Source organism: Balaenoptera acutorostrata, chromosome 1 (assembly GCF_949987535.1).
Source record: "Balaenoptera acutorostrata chromosome 1, mBalAcu1.1, whole genome shotgun sequence".
In the NCBI taxonomy this organism is placed as follows: domain Eukaryota; kingdom Metazoa; phylum Chordata; class Mammalia; order Artiodactyla; family Balaenopteridae; genus Balaenoptera; species Balaenoptera acutorostrata.
The window spans coordinates 176848260-176872308 of NC_080064.1; the positions used below are offsets into that span (position 1 = coordinate 176848260).

General features: G+C 49.9%; 1 protein-coding gene and 1 pseudogene across 2 annotated transcripts in view; one reads left to right on the top strand and one right to left on the bottom strand.

Moving 5' to 3' along the window:
* LOC103001799 (calpain-2 catalytic subunit-like) overlaps positions 1-24049 on the bottom strand; it is a 40965-nt gene that overhangs the window by 14134 nt on the left and 2782 nt on the right. For both annotated transcript variants that reach the window (XM_057541180.1, XM_057541176.1), the window contains exons 2-6: positions 21759-21828; positions 4785-4903; positions 4120-4253; positions 2836-3004; positions 1568-1651 (exon numbers count right to left, since the gene is read on the bottom strand). In XM_057541180.1, the coding sequence (XP_057397163.1) occupies positions 1568-1651; positions 2836-3004; positions 4120-4253; positions 4785-4903; positions 21759-21828 (576 nt within the window). The remainder of the gene's footprint in view (positions 1-1567; positions 1652-2835; positions 3005-4119; positions 4254-4784; positions 4904-21758; positions 21829-24049) is intronic.
* On the top strand, positions 17176-18039 carry LOC130707299 (poly(A) polymerase alpha-like; annotated as a pseudogene).

The following is a 24049-nucleotide window of genomic DNA, read 5'->3' on the forward strand; positions in this document are numbered from 1 at the left end:
GAGGCACAAATGTGCTTGTTCTAGACTCTGCGTTGGCACGTCGCCTCTGAACCTCAGTTTAACTAACTATAATAGGGTGTACTTTTGTCACAGGAGCTCCTTCAAATGAACACTGGTGATGACAAGCAAATGCAGTGCATGAATCTTGATTTAAACCCTGGACTGGGGGCACTGAGGGTACTATAAAGGACATTTTGGAGCAACTGGGAAAATGTTTACATGGACTATATATTAGATCATGCTATTGAATTAATGTTTATTTCTTCAGCATGAAAATATTACTGGGATTACGTAAGAGAGTGTCCTTATGGGTAGGAGATAAATGCTGAAGTATTTAGGAGCGAAGTGTCCATTGTGACATCTGCAATTTACTTCCAAATGGCTCAGAAAGAAAGTACACATACATAGAGACAAAACAGATGTGGAAAATTTCAACCATCCTTGAATCTGGAAAAATAGCATATGGATGTTTATTATACTATTCTGTCAACTTTTCTGTAGAATTGAAATTTTTCAAAATAAAAAGATATATGCGGGGGTGTTAAATAAAACAAAGATTCATGGTTAAAAAAAAAGAGAGAGAGAGAGAGCACTGCACATGTCAGAAGACCTGGGATCCAGTCCGGGTTTTGTAGTTAACAGTGGATGGTGGCTACCTTACAGTATTTATAGTATAAAAAAAACAAACCAAAAACACAGCAAAGTCCAGGACAGCGACCTGCTTAGACACAATGTGTCAGGTACAGTCTGAGCGCTTTACATATATTAACTTGTTTGAATCACCTCAACAATCTGCAATGGATTTTTTAAATAATTAATTAATTAATTAATTTTTGACTGCATTGGGTCTTCGTTGCTGCGCGCGGGCTTCTCACTGCGGTGGCTTCTCTTGTTGCGGAGCACGGGCTCTAGGCACGCAGGCTTCAGTAGTTGTGGCACACGGGCTCAGTAGTTGTGGCTCACAGGCTCTAGAGCGCAGGCTCAGTAGTTGTGGTGCACGGGCTTAGTTGCTCCGCGGCATGTGGGATCTTCCCAGACCGGGGCTCGAACCCGTGTCCCCTGCATTGGCAGGCGGATTCCCAGCCACTGCGCCACCAGGGAAGTCCCTACCATGGATATTGTTATTACTGTTTCTAATTTAAATTTGAGGAAACTAGGGGGCAGAAGAGAGTTTAAATAACTGCCTAAGGCCACACAGCTGGCAAGAGGCAGAGTCAGATTTGACCACTACAGTAATTGGGGCACCAATGCTTCTGTGAGATCAAATGTGAAAGCACTTTGAAGAGGATGGAACACTACACAGATGCAGTGTTGTTGTATTCCCTTAGCTGGTCCAGAAGAGCGAGACAATTCTGGAACTCAGTGGCACAGAGCGCCTGGACCGACCCGCGGCCAGCAGAGGGCAGCGCACGGCCGGCAGGGGCTGGGGAGGGCCGGCCCATCCCCTTGGCCCTGAATTTCAGCGAGGACTGGGGAACGCGGGCCCCACCCTCAGCAAGCAGCAAAAATGGCTTTCGCCATCATGTGAGCAAGAGAAAGACCCCTGAGAATGCCTGCCAGGCGTTACCTCCTCGGCGCCAGTGACCGAGTACGCGTGCCCCTTCACCAGCTTCTGGAAGGTGATGGCCTCCGAGTCTGCAGCACTGGTGATCTGGAAACGTGGGAGAATCAGTCCCAGCCCGGCCGCCGCATCCCGCCTCCTCCCTCCCTCCCTCCGTTGCTCAGGGCTCAGCAGGGCCTTGGCCCGGGTGGAGGGCCCCCGCTTCCGCCTGGAGGCCCTCCTACTACTTCTTTGAGGTGCTGACGGGTTATTCACAACCAGAGAAGAGGCTGAGGGCAGCCCTCTGGGAGAGCGGCACTTGCACTCACGTGTGTGCCAGGCGCAGTCACAAATTCCCGCAGGAAAGGGCACACCGTGGAGGGGACTCAGGACACACACCTGGACGGCATCGGTGGCCCAGGTGTGCTGGGTCCCCTGAAACTGCAAGGGCTGCCCCGCCCGCTGCGGGGTTGACACTAGGACAGTCCTTCGTTTCTGCCTGACTTCAGAATTGGCTCTTGTTCTACTAGAAATTCCCCAGTCATTCCTTCCCCCATCTGTTCTGATGGGGGTTGTTATTTTTGTCTGGGTCAATGAGAAGGGCTGCGTGGGAGTAGAAAGGGTCTCTGCCTCAACATGGTTTGCAGAGAAAGTTTGAGAATCCCTGCCTAGAGTCAGACACAGACTTGGGCCCCCAGAGCCAGACTTCTTACCCCTGTCCCCACAGGGACCAGAGCTAGGACAGGGCTCTGGTGCCGGGCACAGGCAAAGCCTGGAGGCTCCTTGGGGACAGGGGTTGTGCCCACCTCCCTTCCTCTGGCGACGTTTGCCAGCAAGGCTGGCACGTGGGAATGGTTCCTTCCTGTGCCTTCTGAAGTCTTCCCACGGGCCCCTTAACCCTGCAGCCGTGGAGGGAAGGCTGCTGGGCTCCCTCCGGTCACAGGCCCTGCAGGTGGGGCAGAAGGTGTCTGGAATGGTCCTGCCTTGGGCCCAGCAGAGGGCAGGGGACTCTCAGGGAAGCTGTGGTCCGGGGTGGTGAGTCAAAGGAGGCTGAGGGTTGTAAGTAGGCTGGAGAAGGAAAGGCTGGAGTCACCATCGCCCCAGCGGTTGTACCCCAGCCAGCCTGGTTGTCGCCTAGCCACCCCTGGGCTCCAGGTGATGGGCAATATGGTGGACAAAGGCTGCGCTAACCACGTGGGGAACGAGAGCAGTGGGTTTCTTTGGTCACTGTTGGAGGAGGCTCACTTCAGCTAGAGGGGATGGGGGCGCGGCCAGGGAGGGACGCCTGGACTTACATCGATGGAGCAGCCAAGGAGAGAGCCTTTCTGCAGAGCCTTCTGGATGATCTTGAACAGGCTGGGAGGGGCCTTCCTTAACTCGTACCACTCGGCGATGCCTCCGGTGAAGTCCTCGAAGCCCTCAGTGGTGGCACCCTCCGAGCGTGCTTCGTAACACCCATTGATCCTGCAGGAAGGGGACAGACGCCGCTGCCACCTGGTGCTGACACTTCTGCTGCTCCAAGTGCCCCTCCCCCCATGCCTCTTTTGTTGGGTGCTCCAGGGACCCTCTGCTCAGTCTTTCCTTGGTTTGTCTCCACCTCGGGGTGCCCACGAGCGCAAGTGACTGTCCCCACAGCTACCACTGCCTGGTACTTTGTGACGTTTTCGGAAAAATCTCACAGAACCTTAGAGTTGGAAGGACCTCGGTGTTTATCTGGCCCAACCTCCCGTATTGATTCTTTCTACATCCTGGCAGGAAAGGGGAGGTCTGCTAAATTGGCTGTTTGGCATTTATAGCTTAAGAGAAAACAATTTAGTAATGAAAGCAGCTTCCCTGGGCTGTGTTAGGAGGGGCTGGTCTCTCCCCATGGCGATGTTGGCGCCCTGTGGCTTCCCTACCTCTACTATTAGAGCATAAGACTTAGTAGCACCTCAGGCCCCAGATTCTCACAGCTGGGTGTGTGACTCCTGGCCCTCCTCCCTGGCAGGGGCTGGAAGGGACAGAAATCCTCCTGATGCCTGAGAGCCAGTCATTTTCCCGAGGGGAGCCCAGGCAGCAGGGCCAGGACCAGGCCACTCTGGAGCGGGGGGCCGACGTGGGCGTCCCGCTGAGAATGGGCAGTGCTGAGCGCTGGACAAGCTCGACTCTGGGCAGCCTCGGGGGGGGGGGCGGGGGCCCGGCTGGGAGGGCTAGGGGAAACTAGTTTCACTCAGCGTTATTATGTATCGTGGGCAAGTCTGCATCATTTTCCTACCTCTGCAATGGATAGTTTTGCCCACGGGCAGCAACTCTTTGCTGTATTTAGCTGACAAAAATGTAACATGACCTGCCAAGGACGCAGAGGTCCTTCTCAAGGCCAGCACGATCAGTACCATGACTTGTTCCTGTGCATTTGGTTAAAAACGGCAATAGCTGGGTGCGTTATCTCCTAGAATTGAGAGCCCAATTTTGTCCAGAGTAGTCCTTCTGTACAATAGGACTTCTCTTCAGGACAGCCCTTGACTAACTCCCGTGTTGCTTCCCAGAACGCAGGGCAGCTGGGGGCAGGCTGCCGGGGGACGGGCACGGCGGGCACTTACTTGGCGTAGGCCTTCTCCAGCAGCGCGCTCCAGAACTCGCTGCCCTCTGCCGAGTGCACGAAGAGCAGCTCCCCGTCCTTGGTGGGCAGCCTGTCGTCCACCACCACCTCCACCCACTCGCCGTACTGCCAGAACTGCGGGACGAGGAGGTGGTGGCAGCGTGCGGGTCGCGAGCCTCAGCCACGGCTGCCTCCTCCCTGCCCGGCCCCTCGGCGCCGCTTCCCCAAGCCCATCGCATCCCGGAGGAGACGCTCCCTCTGGTCCTCCTCCTGCAGGTACAGCCTCGCCGAGGAGCGAGCGCAGAGGCACCTGCCCTTCCCTCCCAGGCCACACCTGCCCCTCCGGCACTCTGCCCTGTGCCTTATGCCCTTGAAAATACTATTTCTCCTTTACCGGCATAAAAGGAGGACAGTGAGCAGTGCCTTCACATCAGACCCCAAATAATCAACTTCCTTAACAAAATGTGGGAATTACTTCCTGAGTACCCTGCCCTACCGCCCTCCTCCCCATCGCTGCCCTTACAGGGTCCCAGGGCGGCGACCGGCCAGGCAGCTTCCTGCTGTCTCTCAGTGTCCTTCGTAGAAGAGTACTGTGCCTGGCCCCCAGCACCTGCTCCTAGCCCTCAGGACCCGTTCAGGAGAAGCTCGAGCCAACCCTTAAGTTACCTGGAAGCGGAAGATCCCCGCGTAGTTCTCCTGGAAGCTCTGGTCCAAGGGGACGACTCGAGCCAGGATTTCTTCATTCAAGGTGAGGGAGGCAATGGCTGCCAGCAGCCAGCAGTCACCTGTGAACACGGTGTAAGGAGCTCTCATCAGAGAGGTCGCAGTGCCGGGAGGACGTTAAACCTCTTGTTCCCCACCTCCGGCACTTGAGGCCTAAGGCGAGCCCGGCACAGGTGTTCCCCCCGGTCCTCACATGAGGGGTATGGAGGAGGGCTGGGGGGATGCGTTGAGGGAATGCTGAGGGAGAAATGTTTTCGCTGTGATAGTTGAGATGGGAGAATTCATTCCCTGAAGGACCCAGAACCCTGTGATGGCTGGACTGTGTCCTCACAGCCGGCTCCGTGCCTGGTCCACCGAAGGTGCATGGCAGCGAGCACGTGTGGAGTGAGGACTCCAGTTCAGCAGCAGAGGCTTCTGACAACGCAGGGCGTAAAGGTGGGCGAGTCTGAGGGAGAGGAAGAAAATGTAGTGATGGATGGGAAGGGGTTGAATGTCATGCATCTTCTCCGTAGTGATGGATGGGAAGGGGTTGAATGTCATGCATCTTCTCCTGGGAGAAGGATGCAGAGGTGAGGGAGGAGACACCGGCAGTCAGCCCCACGGACACAAATGCAAGAGCCCGAGTCTGAGAAGGCACCCTGGGCTATCTCCCTGAGGACGGGCGAGGAACACCTCTGGGTGGGTGTGTGGGTACCACACGTGGGAGTCAAGGATGGGGACAGTCAGATGGTCGGCTGTCTGGCAGTCTGGCCTCCCCTTAGCCTCGGTGCCCTCCTCTGTGACACGTGAGTAACTGGGAGGCGTGACGAGAGCATGTGTGTAAAGCACACACCCGTTTCAGGTGGTCAGAAGCAAGCTGGTAGCGGGGAGGGGTCATGTTTGCCACAAGATAAAAGGCCCGACTGATGGGGGCGTTCTGGGACGAGGATGAGGAAGTTTACTCCGTTCTTAAGGAATGTGCACTTTCCTACAATTTCCCATGACAAGAATAGGAAACAGCCTCAGATGAGTTTGATTTCCGTGGCTGGGTTTATTTTTATTAATTGGCAGGTCTATTAAAAGTGTTACTGAAGGACTTCCCTGGTGGCGCAGTGGTTAAGAATCTGCCTGCCAACGCAGGGGCATGGGTTTGAGCCCCGGTCTGGGAAGATACCACATGCTGCGGAGCAACTAAGCCCGTGCGCCACAACTACTGAGCCTGTGCTCTGGAGCCTGTGAGCCACAACACTGAGCCCGCGTGCCACAACTACTGAAGCTCACGTGCCTAGAGCCCGTGCTCCGCAACGAGAGAAGCCACTGCAATGAGAAGCCCGCACACCGCAACGAAGAGTAGCCCCCGCTCACCGCAACTAGAGAAAGCCTGTGCACAGCAACGAAGACCCAATGCAGACAAAAATAAATACATAAAAATAAATAAATAAAATTTTTAAAAAATGTCAACTCTTTTTAAAAAGTGTTACTGAAATTCAGCGCAATCTTTGAATTCTGTGGACTAGCTGGTGTCCTGAGAGCTGCTGAACCGGCTGACCTGCTAACACTTAGCAATGACGGGGGAGCGGCTCCGCGGCCTCTAGGTGCTCACGCGGCCCTGTGGGAAGTGGAGGCACACCCCTCCCTAAGCAGCCAGTCGGCAGCCAGAGGAAGTTAAATGCCTTTGCTCCTTAGGTTGGGCGGCCGCTGTGGGTTCACCGCAGTTTTCCACTCAGCGGCCATCTCTTCCCTCCTGGCGCCACCAGTGACCCTCTGGGAAGCAAGTCTCCTTGCCTCCTCCCTGCCTGAGAGGTTTGGGTAGCGCTGGCCCTGCCCCCAGTTCCAGAGGTGGATCTGCAGCAAGCTAGGCTGCACATTCTCTGGCTTCAATGGTTCGCTTGGGGAAGGTTCTGTTATCCAGCCAGAGCCAGGGAGGTATGAGGAGACCACTCCTGGGGCTTCAGAGAGAGTGGACAGGTGCCCTCTTCTACTGCATTGGCTCTACAATGAGGTACAGTCGACTGCTGAAGCCATCTTGCAGCCAACTCAGAGGAAGAGGGGCTGAGAGCTGGAGAGAGAGAAACCATGTCCTGGTGTCATCACTTGAGTCCCTGTATCAAGCTGTACCTGAAGCCACACCTGCCTTGGACTTCTCAGTTACAAGAACGGATCATGTCCCTATTTCCTGACCCATTAGCCAGGGCTACCAGTTCCTGCCTCTTGACTGCTAGGGGAACTTGGGCAATAGCCATTACTGATGAGGCCTTCCTATGTGCCAGCCACTGTTCTAGGAGCTGCAGTTTCATCATTTCATTTATTTCTCACAACAGCTCTATGAGGATGGTGCTATGACCATCTCCATGTTAGAGCTGAGGATGGCAAGGCTTGGGAGGTTAAGTGCACTGCCAACAGTAAAACACGACAAGGAAGAGTTTAAAAGGTGTGGTGTTTGTCAGATCTCAGAGACAACCTTTTGGGTCAACTAGGTATTTATATAAACCAAACTAGAGACTCTTTGACACACTGAGAATAGGAGCTTACAGAGAAACTTGGCAATGAGAGTTTTAAGCGCTGGCCCTGGGGAAGGAGCCCCTGGTTGGTGAGGATGGAAATCTAGGTAGAGGAGCTTTTCCCGGCTTGATTCCATACGCCGCCTCGTAGGAACCAGACCGTCATTGAAACAGATGACATTCAGGCCTTTTCTGAGCACCCGCCCCTCTCTCACTTAGACCTCGTCATACTGTCTGTCCTGGAGGATGGCTACACCAAGTGACAGCCACTCTTCGAGTCACGAGATCCTCCTTTTCAATCTATTCCCCTTCCTCCAACTTCAGATTTTCTCCTGACTTTAGTCCTTCTTTGAGAACCTGCAGATGCCTGTGATTCTTATTTTTCTTGAGGTTATTTGAGATTTTCTAGGTATCTTGGAAAATGACTTGGGTCTGTCAATACATGGAGGCAGACAGGCTTGTGGATAAAGTGGGCCCAAGTGTAGGAACTTCAGCGACATTTGTCCTGAAACCAGTTATTCCCATGGTTCCTGTAGCTCTTCTGTCAGATCCTCAGAAGAGCTGCCCAGTCTGTCTGACTCTGGGGGGCCCATCTTAACGCCCTCCTGGTTCTGTTTCCCTTGGTACCAATAGTCGATGCCTTTCCCTTGTGCGTGTGTGTAGGCATCACACGAGTGTGTGTCTGCAGGACCTGTCGATTGTTTTTTAGTGTTGGAGGTCACAGCTGACTGTGCGGCTATTCGTGGGACAGTGACTGAATTCATAGTGATGCCTTTTCCTTTTTTTTTTTCTTTTTGTGGGTCATACATCTAGGTCAGTGCTGACTGTACATGTGTCTCAGATTACCGCTCACCACCAGACCTGGACGTTCTTGCGACATCCCAGAAATCAGTGGCCACGTTTCATGGCTCCCTGTTTTTTTCCTTCATGTCCCAGAAGTATTTTTCCTGGTCACCCCGGGAGGAGCAAGGCCTCATCTCCCCCTGCCCTTCAGAGAGGATTGCTTTCTTCATCCCTTCCTATTCCAATCTAACATGTTTCCTCTGAAAGGATTCATAATCCTAGAATGTCTCCTAGACGACAAAACTGTACCTTTTAGAGTAAGTTACAAAAAAAAAAAAGGGAATTCCCTGGTGGTCCAGTGGTTAGGACTCTGCGCTTTCACTGCTGGGGCCCAGGTTCAATCCCTGGTCAGAGAATTACGATCCCGCGAGCCGCACAGTGTGGCCAAAAAAAAAAAAAAGAGAGATTAAGTTTCTTGAGGTCACAGGTCCTGGAAAGGGCAGACAGGGACAGGAATCTAGACTCTTGACTTCTGGTCTGTGCTCCTTCCACCAGAAGGAATGAAAGAAATAACAAGTAGTGGCTTCCCTGGTGGCACAGTGGTTGAGAGTCTGCCTGCCAATGCAGGGGACACGGGTTCGAGCCCTGGTCTGGGAGGATCCCACATGCCGCGGAGCAACTGTGCCCGTGAGCCACAGCTACTGAGGCTGTACGTCTGGAGCCTGTGCTCCGCAACAAGAGAGGCCACGACAGTGAGAGGCCCGTGCACCGCGATGAAGAGTGGCCCCCGCTTGCCGCAACTAGAGAAAGCCCTCGCACAGAAACAAAGACCCAACACAGCCAAAAAATCAATAAATAAATAAACAGAAATAACAAGTAGTTAACATTGTATATAATACTCTGCAATTTACAAAGAACATGGTCCACATTTTATTTGATACTTACAGAAATCTTATGAGATGATTATCCTAATTATTATCACCTTTTTTGGATGAAGCTCAGGAAATCTATGTTCTACACAGTTAGCAGGTCTTACATGTAAATCCTCTGAATCCAAATCCTGGGTTTTGTTTAAAAACCATACCTTGCTGAAGATTTCCTTTGGTTAAGAGTATCTGATTCTTCTAACTAGGGAAAGACCCCACTTCTAACTAGGAAAATCCAACTGCAATTCAAATTTAAAACTAAGGGGTAACAAGCTGGCAGCTTCCTGAAATCCTACATTGTATCTTAATACCCCAATACCCTTGGCTCAGAAATATTAAAACATATCACCCATTCACTGCAATGCAATTCCTTGCAGCAACAGGAGGATGGCCTGTCATTGCACAGCCAAGACCCTGGCACTAAGATCACAGCACAAGCAAGAAGCAACAAGAGTTAGATGCATTTTACAGTCAAAGGTTCAAAGTTTTTTTATCGGGTCTCCAAATTCTGGAGTTGAGGGAGACTTAGAGCCACTTAGAAGAACATCTTGATTTCTAATAAGGTGGAAGCATTTGAAATCCTATTTTATTATTCTGATTTCTTAACTTTCTCCCTCACCCCATGCAGCAAAATATTTTTAACTAAGTTGGGAAGCTCCCTTATGTAGAGCCCATTTTTAAAGTTTATTTAATATCTGTTCATATAAGCTTTCTCAGTAACAAGATCTGAAGACAACGGTTATCGTAGCTTACATTCACGGAGACTTACTGTGTGCCAGGCCCTGTGCTAAAATGCTTTACATGCATTGCAAACAACAACAACAAAATGTTGCCTGTCATTCCAGGAAGCAACAATGTTGCTGCCATCAAGCCATCAGCCACGGTAGCCACCCAAACAGGGCACCCTGAGGGGATTCAGGATGGAGAAAAACTGGTCCTAGATAGTTAAGATGCATATCTAGGGAATAATTTCAATGAGCCCAGACTCTTGGATCTTCCCATACATAGAAAAACACTAAAATCATTAACTTGAGATGTCTGTTTTTTTGTGATTAGCAGTGATCTTTTGATGTCCACTACATTATTTTTTTCAGTAAAAACTCCTACATATCCTGCTCCTCCCTTACCTCTTTGGAACAGTCCCTCAGAGCTACCTGAGAGGCTGTCTCCCAGGCTATAGTCCTCAGTTAGGTCCCCGAATAAAACATAACTCGCGACTTTTAGGTTGTGCGTTTTTTTCAGTCGAAAGTATCATGACGTTATCTCATTTCCTCGCCACAAAACAATCTGGGGTAGGTGGGTACTATTACCACCCTCTGTGAGGAGATTGGGTGGCTCACCCCAAGGTCTCAGCTGATGAGTGGCTGTCAGATCTGTCTGAGCAAAGCACACGCTTTTAATGTATAATCTGAACAGTCTCCTTTACAAGTAGGTGTCAATTTCTAATTCACCCAGTTCACGAAACATGGTCTTGGGGGCTTCTGTCCTTGAGAGGTGACTCCATTATGTTTCAGTGTTTGGGCTGCACAGTGTTTTCTCTCTAGCTTCCTGCTCGCTCCGCCTGGATGGCCACGTCCGCCTGAGGGTTTTCTCCCCACGTGGAAACCTGTTCTGCACCCTCATTAGCTGTAGCCTCACACAGTGTCACTCCTTCGGGCTGAGGGTTCTCCCTACCAAGGTCACAATCTACTCTCCCTAAAATGATTTATGAAAACCCGTCTCCTCTGGGTAATCCCATGGTGATCTGCTTCTGTAGAGGTGACCTGGTTGGAGAAGTCACTGGAGTCTCCTCCTGGCACAGCCTGTTTGGGTCAGTCACATCCTGGTCCGGATAAAACCAGGCCAGGGACTTCCCTGGTGGTGCAGTGGTTAAGAATCCACCTGCCAATGCAGGGGACATGAGTTCAAGCCCCGGTCCGGGAAGATCCCACATGCCGCGGAGCAACTAAGCCCGTGCGCCACAGCTACTGAGCCCGCGTGCCTAGAGCCTGTGCTCCGCATCAAGAGAAGCCACCACAATGAGAAGCCTGCGCACCACAACGAAGGGTAGCCCCTGCTCGCCGCAGCTAGAGAAACCCTGCACGCAGCAACGAAGATCCAATGCAGCCAAAAATATAAATAAATAAATTTATTAAAACAACAACAACAACAACAAAACCAGGCCAGCTGGTACGGGCCAGGCAGGACAACCCGCTGACCTCTGGGGCTCCAGACCACTTGTGGTGCAAACTGGTGTGAGAGGGCGCCTGCCAGTGACCAAGGCCTCTCCTGGAATGCTGCCACGTGGATGGGGCTTGAAAAAGAAAGATCCGGTGTGCAGTTTTCTACGGGTGTTTAAATTATGTATCTATAAGGGACTCTGGACTTGAGCAAACATTTCTGCCTCGTGCTCATTTCTTTGTCTGTTTGGCTCTGCTCTCCAGTCACACAAGAAGATATTTTGGCAGAGGTGAGGGTGGCCGCCCAGACCGCTCAGGGGATGTGTCACTGAACAGTGCACCACGAAACTCCTGCCTTCCCTTCCTGGTGGGTTTTCCAGTTGTTACATGATTTTAGCCTTCCTGCCTAGGTACAAAGTCCTTTTAGAAGGGGCAGAAGGAGGTGATAACCTTCTGATCTTTATTTACTCCATTTATCTCAGAGCAGAAACAACTGTCTTGGGGGCCTGAGTGCTGGACTGTGTGAGCTGGAGGTGAGGATGGGTACCTTCTGGTTGCCTCCCCACATCCAGCCTACACCCTTTTCCATCCTGCCCTCTGCCCCAGAGCTGACCTCAGTGGATGAAACTGTGGGCTCCCGGGGCCTCTGGCTGCTGGGAGGGTTTGGCCAGCGGGGAGCCCTAAAGACCAGAGGGAGGGAGGAAAGTGAGATTAGTGTATTTCTTCCCTGGCTCCTTCTTTGTGAGCTTGGCTCGAGCTATGTCCCTTGGCTGCAGGCACTGTTCTTTTAAGGTGGCATCTGTACACGACCCGGTTCTAGAATCCTGACAACTGCCTCCAACTCACATCAGGGCTCTCTTCTGGGAGGGATGGTTATGCTTCCTCATTTGATTACAGAGGCTTCCAGCCACGCTGTTTATGTCCAACAGTGTTCAAGACTTCTTTGACTAGTGTGGTTCACCCTTATAGCTAACTCCAAGGACACCACCCTGCCTGGAGAGGCGTAGACAATCATGTACTCCATTTAAAAGGTGGCCTGCATTCTTGGCTAAAACGATTCATCATCATAAAATTGGCACTTCCTCTTAAGTCAGTCTATAAATTTAATGCAATCCCAATAAAAATAGCAAGAGGATTTTTTAAAAATTGGAACTTAGCTGATCCTAAAGTTTACAAGGAAAAAGTAAACATAAAGCCTAGCCAGAAAAAAATCTAAAGGGAGTGGAGTCTAGCTCTATTAGCTGTTAAAACACATATAGAGCTACAATATTTAAAATAGTACAGAACTTGTGCAAGAGTATACAGAGATTCATAAATGGCACAAAATAGAAAGTCCAGAAATAGTTCCAAACATAGGAATTTAGTAAAGATAAATTATTCACAACTGGAATTGGAACAACTGAGTAGCCATCTAGAAAAAAATCAAGTTATAGCTCATCTTGTCATGGGGATAAATTCTAAATGGAATAATATTTACATAAACATAACATTATATATCTTAACAATGTACTTTATATTATTTATATGTTATATATAAATATGATAAATCTAGCCATTTGTATTATTTACATATTTATTGTTTATGTATTTATATGATATATTTTAATATGTTTACATTATAAATATATTTATAAATCTATATATCCTAGAAGAGACAATGGGAGAATTCTATTATAATCTTAGAGTAGTGATAGGCTATCAAATTGTAACCTAGAAGCCATAAAAAATTTAAATGATAAACTTTACATTAAAGTAAAAAAAATTTGCATGGTAAAAAAAAATCACAATAAGCAAGGTCAAACTAAAAATTAATAGGGAAAAATATGTTATTCAGATCCCAGACCACAAGTGATATATAAATCTTCCTAGTATTTAAAAGGAAAAAAATGAAAGCTCAATAGAAAAATGGGCAAAGATATAAACAGTTAATGGAAAAAGGAAAAATTAATGTCTCTTACACATATTAAAAGGCATTTATCCTCACTCATCATAAAAGAAACATAAAGTAAAACTATACTAAGACACCATTTTTAACCTTTCGGATTGCAAAGGTCAAAGCATGATCATTTGGAGAGGCGTGGGGGAATGTACATGCTCAATCCCGACAAAGGCAATTTGAGGATATCGTCAGTATGCTCCAGCAATTCCACATGTAGTAATCTTCCTACAGACATACTCATGTGTGAAAATAATGTATGGGTAAGGTTATTTATTGCAGCATTGGTTGCAACAGAAAAGACTAAAGGTAAATGTTCATCCATAGAGAACAGGTGAAACAAACTATGTTCCCTCTACGACAATATTCTGTGCAGCCCTAAAAAAAAACGAAGATGCTTTCTGTTGATACGGAATAATCTCCAAGATGTGTTAAGTGAAACAAAGCAAGGTACAGAACAGCAACAACAAAAAGGGGGAAATAGAAAAAAAGAAAAAATGGGCGAACATAGTATTGGCTCCCCTTTTGTAATTCATATCTTCACAATCTGAAGTTATTTTTGGATGATTTATTATATAGAACATGTGCCTTCTATGTGCTTAAATTGTAGTTTTATTACCAGAAACTCTAGTTTATTGCCTTTATTGCCTAGTTTGTTATCTAACCAATAGATAATTGGTTATGTCAGTATTTGCAGTAAAAAAAAAAGTAGCTCCATATCAGGTCTTCTAAATGAAAATGATTATTTTTTGGTAAAGTCTTCCATAATAATTGGTCTCTAGTCAGTAAGAACAAACAACCAATCAAGTCACTTATTCCTGTGTCCCCTAAAGTGTGTTCTGTAGAAACTAGTTCCTTGGGGTTAACAGATGTTCCTTGAGAAATGGGTTCTGTGGTCAAGTAAGTTTGGGAAATGCAAAGCTAACCAGGTCAAGTGTGGAGACATCTCAGAGCCTTTCAATAATTACACACTGTGACCTTCCCAAGGGTAAGGGGAGTGGGGTATAATATGAATGTTACCCAAATTTATTTGACCCTGGAACCCTTCCTGTTGACATCTCACACAGGCAGGGACCATGGAGCTCACTGGAGATGCTGGCTTACCTCGTGAGGGCACAGGAGCCGCTGGCTCACCCTGGGAGGTTCTCCAGGAGCTGGGCTGCTCAGAACCAGATCTCCCCCGGGGGCCCAGTGAGCGGCTGTCAGGCATCAACACTAGCTGCAGGGCCCACCTCTAGTGGCTGAGGTCCTTCTGACAGCACCCATGTTCTTTTTCCTCTCTCCAGGTTTTGACATCCTCTTCTTTCTGGATTGTCTATACTTTATTTATTAATTTAATTTAATTTAATTTATTTTTGGCTGCTTTGGGTTTTCGTTGCTGCGCGCGGGCTTTCTCTAGTTGTGGCGAGCCCCCGCTCGCGGGCTTCTCATTGCGGTGGCTTCTCTTGTTGCGGAGCGCAGGCTCTAGGCGCGCTGGCTTCAGTAGTTGTGGCACGCGGGCTCAGTAGTTGCGGCTCGCGGGCTCTAGAGCGCAGGCTCAGCAGTTGTGGCGCAGGGGCTTAGTTGCTCTGCGGCATGTGGGATCTTCCCGGACCAGGGCTCGAACCCGTGTCCCCTGCATTGGCAGGCGGATTCTTAACCACTGCGCCACCAGGGAAGTCCTGTCTATAGAATTGATTATTTTTCTTTACAATATATGGTTTCATTGTATGCCTTTTTTGGGGGGGGGGGTTTAGGCCAAAAAAATTTCTGAGGAATGAGGCAAGGCGTATCTAAACACTTAACACCTTCTGACTCACCACCTCTCATCTGCCTTTCTCATTCTGGGAGCCTGATACCTGCCTCGGTCTGTCCAGAGCCCTGCACACAAGCAGGGACAAGTATCAGAGCTGGGTCACTAGCGGTCCTTGACCACCCTGGCTCCCTGCGACATTTCCTTTCAGCAGGTGGCTGCTGGCCCCGTCCATCACTGAGGCAGCAGACAGGGCCCTGCCCAGAGGTTCCTGAACCACCCCGAAGGCCTGCCCGCAGGCTCGACAGGCTGACCGCTCCCACATCTGGGCTCCCCCCACACCCAGCTAAGCTTCTGCCCCTCCTTTCTGTCCTGGGAGACACTCAGCCAGTACAGGCCTGTGAGGCTGGGGAGGGAGGCTGGGGGATCTTCTGCCCTGCTGCCTATCCTAGAAGCCCACCTGGGCGCCCCTCCCTACAGGAGCCCGCTGCCCCCTTCCTCTGCACATCTGCACCACGTGCAGACGAAACTCCCGGGACAGAACAGTCCTCACCCTGCACTGAGGTGGGACCTCGAACGCCAAGTACTGAGGGAAAGGGACCCGTGCATTTACATGCCCTAACGTGAAAATGACTGAAAGCAGGTTAGTGGGGAAAAGGGAGAGGTAGGCTTCTGGGAGTCTGGAGCGGGGCTAGGGGTGGAGCAAATAAAAAGCACGAGAGAAAGGAAACCAGCCGAGGCCGGGGCGGGGGCGGTCCAGGACCTCACGCCAGACCTGCCCCTAGAACTTGGACTTAGGTGGGCGCAGAGTTTCCCTGCCCTCCCCAGTGGAGACCTCTGGATCCCTATAAAAGGCGTGTCTCGCTGGAGGCTGTGTTCCCGCCCGTTCCCTTAAAGAACTGCCCTCACTGGTTCCTCATCTTGCTTCACACCGCGTTCTCTCACCTTCCCGTGCACCTTTCTGCCTCCTGGCACCAGGAGGCCCCTGCACCAACTCCACCCTCTCGGGGTTCCTCAGATGCTGGCTCTTGGCTGCCCTGTCAGTCCCCTTTGGCCGGGTTCGTTCCTCCAGCCCAGGCCCTAGGGATCACCCTTCCTGCACAACCCCCTCTACAAGTCCACTCCACGTTGTCCTGGGGCTCTCTCTGCCAGCACTGAGCTAGGAGGAGGTGCACAAGCCCGCTGCAGGGTGCCTGCCCACCGGGAGCGCTGGCCCGTTGGGTGAGAACTGGGTGCTGTCAGCCTGGGTGCTGACGGGTCCCAAGTAAGGCTGCGGCTGGGCTGATGTGCTGACCCACCACGGAGGTTAGAGGGGGAGGAGCGCCTTGGCTGGCCTTCCCAGATCCCAGGCACAGCTCCACAGGCACCCATAGCCCCGTGGGGCCTCCAGGTGATCCCAGAACCAGAAGGGAAAGACCCCCTGGATAGAGCTAGGAGGATATGACCCAACACAGCCATAAATAAATAAAATAAATTAAAAAAAAAAAGGAATCATCTGTTTAAAAAAAAAGAAAAAAAAGAAAAAGCATTTATAACCAGAAGAGCCACCGGGGAGAGGACAGGAGGACTCACGGACCGCACACATCTGCCCCAGGAGCTGGGAGAAGCCAATGGGGTCGAGGGCGGTGAGGGCGGTGCTGGGGCTGGCGGTGAAGACATTGTTTTAAGAAAAAGGAAAAAATATATTTATTTTCCCCACCAAACCAGTCAACACCTATTTTCTAGTTCTTTTTTTTTTTTTTTTTTTTTTTTTAACTACAAGCACTCTTTTTTAAAAAGGCACCTACAAATTCCAATAGAGGGGCATCCTACAAAATCCCGGACCAGTACTCCTGAAAAGTGACAAGGTCATCCAAAACAGGCTGAGAAACTGTCACAGCCAAGAAGAGCCTTAGGAGACATGACAACTAAATGTAATGTGGTGTCCTGGATGGGATCCTGGGACAGAAAAAGGACCTTAAGTAAAAACTAAAGAAAGCTAAAGTATGGACTTTAGTTAATGATAATGTATCAATACTGGTTCATTAACTGTAGCAAATGTCCCACACTTAATAATGTAAGAAGTTACCAGTAGGGGGAACTGGGCTGGTGTGTATGGAATTCTCTGTACTATCATCTCAATTTTTCTGTAAACCTAAAACTGTGCTAACAAAGTCTATTAAAATGTTTAAAAGGCACCTATTAAAATGGCTTTTAAAAATTATAATTTAAGGGGGTTGGACCCACGGCTGAGGCAGGCACCCCTCACCCCCGTCTCAGTGGGTCATGCCCAGGGCGGCAGCGGGGGGCGGGTTACTGGGCAGTGCCCGCGCAGGACCATGCGGTTTCCAGTTACAACGCAGGGATCACAGCAAACACAGCCGCCACAGAAGCACTATGGCATTACCTCTCCCATTAGCTTAGCAGCCCCCAAGAAGACTGACTGCCTACGTACACAGAAACTAATTGAGACTCTGAAGCTCTTTGGCGTTTTTGAAGAGGAAGAGGAACTGCAGCGCAGGATTTTAATTTGGGGAAAATTAAATAACCTGGTAAAAGAGTGGATACCAGAAATCAGTGAAAGCGAGAATCTTCCACAATCTGTAATTGAAAATGGTGGTGGAAAAATTTTTACATTTGGATCTTAGAGATTAGGAGTACATACAAAAGGTGCCGATATTGATGCGTTGTGTGCTGCACATCAAGACATGTTGATCGAAGTGATTTTTTCACCTCATTCTATCATAAGTTGAAATTAGAGGAAGAAGTAAAAGATTTAAGAGCTGTTGAAGAAGCATTTGTACCAGTTATCAAACTGTGTTTTGATGGGATAGAGATTGATATTTTGTTTGCAGGATTAGCACTGCAGACTATTCCAGGAGACTTGGGCTTAAGAGATGACAGTCTGCTTAAAAATTTATATATAAGATGCGTAAGAAGTCTTAATGGTTGCAGGGTAACCGATGAAATTGTACATCTAGTACCAAACATTGACAGCTTCTCAGGTTAACCCTGAGAGCTATCAAACTGTGGGCCAAACACCACAACACCTATTCCAATATATTAGGTTTCCTCGGTGGTGTTTCCTGGGCTATGCTAGTAGCAAGAACTTGCCAGCTTTATCCAAATGCAATAGCATCAACTCTTGTACATAAATTTTTCTTGGTATTTTCTAAAGGGTATGTGTTTAGATTATATTAAAATAAAATTGGTTGTAGACACTGAAAAAAATTATAATTTAAGAATCATTTAAAAAGTTATTTACAGTATTTAAAAATGGGAAAATAGGGAGAGGTTGAATTTGTTCAGGATTCTACAATTTGCCAACGTGTTTGCCTATATTAATCGCATTTTTCATCACAGCCCTGGGGAAGGAGTATTATCATTATTCCCATTTTATAGAAGAGGAAACTGAGGCTCAGAGAGCTTGGGTAACCTGCCCAAAGTCACCCAGGCTAGTAAGCAGGGGAGGAAGCAGGAACTGGAAACCTCCTTCCTGCACGCTTTTCCCACTGGCCCTGCCCTTCCCCACTCTCTGCTGAGCAGGGCTGTGGGGAGGGGCACCCTGTAGCCAAACATCTCCCAGTGTTTGGGGGCCCACGTGACCTTTAGGGGTAGAGGCAGGGTGATCCACCTCTGAGAGGCCAGGTTACAAAGACACGGGGCTGTGCGGTTTCAACAGCTCTGACAGCGTTGGCAGCCTCGAGACTTCCCCCAGGAAGCCGAGGGCCAATGGGGGCACCTGGCCAGGGCAGCTACCTTCCTCTGAGAGCTCTGAAGGCTGTGGGGCCCATAGGGGGCTATGAGGGGGCAGTGGTTAAAGCCCAGCAGTGGCCCAGTGAAAACCAAAGGTAGGAGGAGCTCAGCTCTGGGATCTCCTGGGCTCCTGGGGCCACTCCATGGCCATCACCTGTAAGAAGAGGCTGAGAGCAGCAACTCCAGAGCCATATTTAGCTGCAGGGCCAGCCTGGCCGAGGCTCAGCCTTGGTCTCCAGCCCTTCCTCCAGATGGGCAGATTTTTCTTCACTGACTCAATGCTGAGCACAACCAAGGTCTGCAAAGCAGATGGCTCACGTCAGAGCAGTTCTGCAAACATGGTTGGAATTACTTTGGTGAGGCTTCCAGCTGACCCTCTGGGAAAGTGGGTGGGAGCTGGTGGATTAACCATTGCTGGGCAGCCCTGTGAAGTGAGGCAGGAGGCTGAGAAATGTACAAGTCCCAGGATGGGCCCCGCCCAGGTTCATTGGTGAACTGAGTGAGTCTCAGGGTAGAAAGTACAGGGAGGAAAATAAATTTTGCTTTGAGAATTTTACCTCCATAATCCCTCAACATAGCCTCATGGCCACTTGTGATGGGAATGAGAAGAGTGTGGAAAGCTTGAAAATCAGATCAGGGTTCTTTCCGTTGGCAATTTTTAGCTTTGTGGCCTTGCATGGGCTCCCCACCACCTGCCTCAGTTTTCTTATCTGCAGAGTGAGGCTGAAAATATTTACTTGGATGATTACACGAGACAATGCAATGAAAATGCTCCATGAGTTGCATACTGTTATACAGTGATAGGGGCTGTTATCATTCCTCCTCTGAGATAAGAAATCTGGCCGCGGTGCTTTGATTCTCTAGCACAAGATTTACACTCAGTGTCAGGCATGAGGAACAACTCTAGAATAGCTGACTGCCCCATCGCAGGGGATCTCTGAAGTCACCCCGTTGACTCTCCCCCCCACTCCCATTTTTAGAAGAGACTGAGGTTCCAAATGATGACGTGTCCACGGTCTGCCAACTAAGAGCTGAACCTTGACTCGTATCTCTGGTCGTGTGGCCAGGTGTCACTGCCGCGGCCCCCCTGTTCCTGATGCTTCTGAACCTGCTGGGACCTGGTGACAGTCACCACCCCATGCCCACCCTGTGTCCGGATGCCAGAATCAGAGCGAGAATTCAGTCCACCACATTTCACAGATCGCAGTCAAACCCAGATCCTCCAAAATAAAAGGCCAAGGGAACAAAATGGCCAATGTGGTGTAAAAAAAAAAACCTTAGAAATTACAGACATGATTACTGAGAAATGTTTTAAAGGACTTACACTTAATCTTGTTTCTATTTGATTTGGTGCATATCATGGGGATTTTTACCCCAGGAATGTAAGCTTTGCGGGTCTCCTCTCCAAATGGCCTGACAGTATTTAACCAGGACTTAAATCTTGCAATTTGGCCCTTAAGATGTCATTAAACTTTAAAGTAGATGTTTAGTCTAGATGTGGAATTTAGCCCAGGTATGACAGTTGGCATTTTTGTTTCCAGGTTTCCTAAAGCCCCCATGGTTGGTCAAAGTCTCCATCAACTTCTAGCCCTGTTAACTTCCATTTTCTCTCACCAATGGATTTTCCTGGAGCACCCACCTAGGTGCCCTAGGCCCCCTGGGCATCTCTCTTTTGTGGGGGAGAGAAGGTGGGAAATGGGAGGTATGTTTTCTGTGGGCAAGAATGTGTTCTGGCATCTCAGGAATTTGCACACAGAGGCTGAGCTCAGAGAGCGGTGTTTGCACGCCCAGCCCTGGGACATGCTCTCTGAGACCCATTTCACAAGGGGCTCCCAGTGTGCCTGTCCTAACGATTCACACAAACGCCCTGACATCCCTCAGAGACTGAAAACTTTCCATACCCCTTCTGGGGAGCCTAGCTCAGGGGTTAAACACACAGACTGTCTGCATTTGCATTCCAGGCCCTCACTTCAGCTGTTGGATGACCTCAAACAAGTCACTCCCAGGACAGAACCTCTGCTGGGTGGGCCAGGAAAGAAGGTCCAATTCAAGATGATTAATTTTGTTACTGATAGACTAGTCTGGAAAGCAAGTTGAAGCTGACGGCTTGAAACAAGTTTTTGGTTATTTGCAGCAAATAATCTGCTCCAGCGATCATAGGCCCATATCTATTATGAGTAAAAAAAATGAGCGTGGATTCTATGAGAATCTTAAATAGTGGTCCCAGGCCCCATCGTTAAGACTTCTTTGCAGAAACCTCGGGTTCTGTATAGCAATAAACAACAGGGTCCTACTGTATAGCACAGGGAACTATATTCAATATCTTATGATAAACCATAATGGAAAAGAATATGAAAAAGGATATATGTATAACTGAATCACTTTGCTGTACAGCAGAAATTAACACAACATTGTAAATCAACTTTACTTCAATAAAATAAATTAAAGAAAACTTGGGGGCTTTCATGCCAAAGCTGGAGCAGGTTTCAATCTCAGCAGGCACTATGTCCAGAAAATCAGAGCTCAGCGACACAGAGCAAAGTTTCAGACCCTCACGATTCAGCTACTCCAGTTAAACTTACTTAAATGAACATTTCAATTGCCTCTGTGACAATAAGCACCACGTTCACTGTTGTGATACCATGGTGAGCTCGGCCTGCAAACACTGAGAATGCCCTGGTGCGTTAACTTCCTCCCAGCAGTGAGTGTTAGGGTTTCCTCCTCCTCCACACACTGAGTCACCATCCCATCCCTGAACCCCAGAGAGCTGACGTCTCAGTGCTGCAACCGGGCCTGGGCTAGTCCTCCCAGCTGGCCCTCAGCCCAGAGCCTGACTGTTCCGTGGGCCACTAGCAACACTGGCCCCGGGTCATACAGACACCAAGGGTGCCTGAGATCCAGGAGCTCCTCCGTCTTCTAGTGGGAGTGTCTTTGTAACTTCAACAACTAGCCCAGTGCAGGGGACACAGGAGGCCTCACTGCACATCTGTGCATTTGTCTGCCGCAGCACGGGGTCCTCAGGGGACAAGACATTCCAGGAAGCTTCTAGAACTGGAAATTGCCAAACTCTTTGGCAAGGGAGCGGAGCCATAGGTCAGCCCTCACCCCTTCTATCCACAGCCTTTCTGACAAGCCCCCGTAGCCTGTTTGAGATGCCATCACTTACCCAGGGCTCCTTGGCAGATGTCTGTGCGAGTGGCTCCTCCAGTAATAAATTGGGGATCATCGCAGATCTCCTGGAAACGAGACCCACAAAGTGCTGTCAACCCACCTGACGTGTGCTTCTGTAGTCAGGACACCTCGGTTCCCAGAAGGTGCATCGGACCCCCTCCGCCCCTTCCCCTCCCCTCTAGGGAAAGCTATGCAGTTACAGTTAGACTGCCGTGGGACCCCGACTGCTCCACTGGACCCCAACGCTCCACACTGCCTAGAGCCCACTTCATCACGCTACTTCCTAGGGCCGGGGCAGCGCCAAGTCCAGCCTCCTCTGGGGGCCTTGAGACGGTCCACGCTCTGGAGCTGCCCTGCCCACAATGCCGGTCCCTCTTCTCTGTTCCTGCATCGAATTCCTCCCTCTCCCACCCTCTTCTCTCCTTTTCCACATCTTACTGTATCTCAAGACCCACTGCCACCAACTCCACGAAGCCCTCCTTCACAGTCCGGCCCTCACCCATCCTTTTGATCCCGAATCCCAGAGTTATGTGCACTCTGCAATTTAGCAGCTAGTTGTGTGCTCTGTGGTGGTGCTGGGTACCAGTCTGTCTTCCTAACACTCACACGCTTCTTGAGGGCAGGGGACGGTATCTAGCCTTCTGGATTCGTCCATAGGCCATGATACTTGGGGGTCCACATACCATGAGCCTGCTGTGTGTCAATACTGTGTGTGGTACTTTATCTCAGGCAGCCCTCTCGGGAACACAGATGGACACCGACCCCATTTCACAGGTGGGGAAACAGGCTAAGAGATAAAGCCACATGTCCCAAGATACACTGCTCGTAAGCTGTAGATGGCACTGGGATTTGAACTCACCAGTGTAAACCATATAGTCTTTCCCTCCTGCCCTGCCCCTGATGGATTACTAACAAGTCTTCAAGGGCTGTCCCACCAGTCGCCTGCTGGAAGCCAGCCTTGAACAGTGCTGGCCCTTCTGCAGCCCTCTCTGAGTGTGCTTCCTGATTCTGAAGAGCCCCACCCCAAAACCACAGAGGAAGTCAGGGCATAAATCTGGGCTTCCCTTGGCCTGGACCCCTTGGTTCGTAACAGCTCCACCCCATAGCGCCCAGCCCCCTGCACGCATCCCCCCACCCCCCTCCCTGCCAAGCAGAAGCTCTTCTTGGGCGAGGCCTGGATCTAGCCCCTGGCCACCCCAGCTTAGGCTGTAGAGGCTCTTTTGGAATCCGCCGCAGAACACGCTCCTTTCATGCCTCTGCACTGTCCCTTCCCTGTTCAGGTCGGTCTGTTTGGGGGAATGACAGGGACAGTGAGAATGCTTTTCTGCTGAGGCACATGAAGCCAGCTTTGCCCAAGGCCTGCCAGCCAAACACTTATCCTGCTGATGGAAGAGACTGGGTTTGGTGCTGGGAGCCCAAAAGTCATACTGATAATCCTCAGTGTGCCAGGCACTTACCCCAGAAGGATTTTTCCATTATGTTTGAGAAGCTTCCTCACACCTTTGGCACCCTCTCCAAAGAAGGCAAAGTTTAGAGTGGCCCTTAGAGATGCTTCAGGAAATTGAAACTTGTACACAACATACAGGGCACGGAATTAAATACGGAACTTAACAGTCCCAGGAAAGGGGTTGAGGGCTTGGGCTTTGGAGTCAGACAACCTGGGTTTGAATTCTGGCTCTGTCACTTCTTAAATGGGTTCTATGACCCTGGCAAGTTACTTCACCTCCTTAAGCCTCAGTTTCCTCATCTGTATAATGGGGATGGTGCTGACAAGTGAACCTACCACATCAGGTTGTTCTGAGGGGTAAATGAGATGACTACGTACACGTGCCTTGATAAGCGCTCTATAAAAGTCACCTACTATTAATTATTACTGGAGGAGTTGATCATAATCACTGAACTTGAGGCAGGAGATGCAGGTTTGAGGCTGAGTTCAGCCAGCTGAGTGTAAACAAATCAGAAACCACTCAGAGGCCTTAGATGTTTCAGGGTAAGGTGGGGACTCACACACCTGCCCTCGCTCCCACCTGACTGGTGTCACCCTTGGATGGTGTCGGCTTTTTCCTCGCTGTGCCTCTGCGCCAGCCCACAGTGACTTCAGCCACGTGCTCTTCAGCCTCCTTCCCAGCCCCAAGCCCTCTGTGGCCAGTGCCGGGAAGCCCCCTCTGAGGAGCAGCCCCCGCTCCAGGGCTGGCCTGCTCCCCTGCCTCGCTCCTGCAACCTTACTCTCACTTCCTTGTGGCTCTGTTTCACCGTCTCCCCCCTGCTTTTCTCTCTGGGACTTGA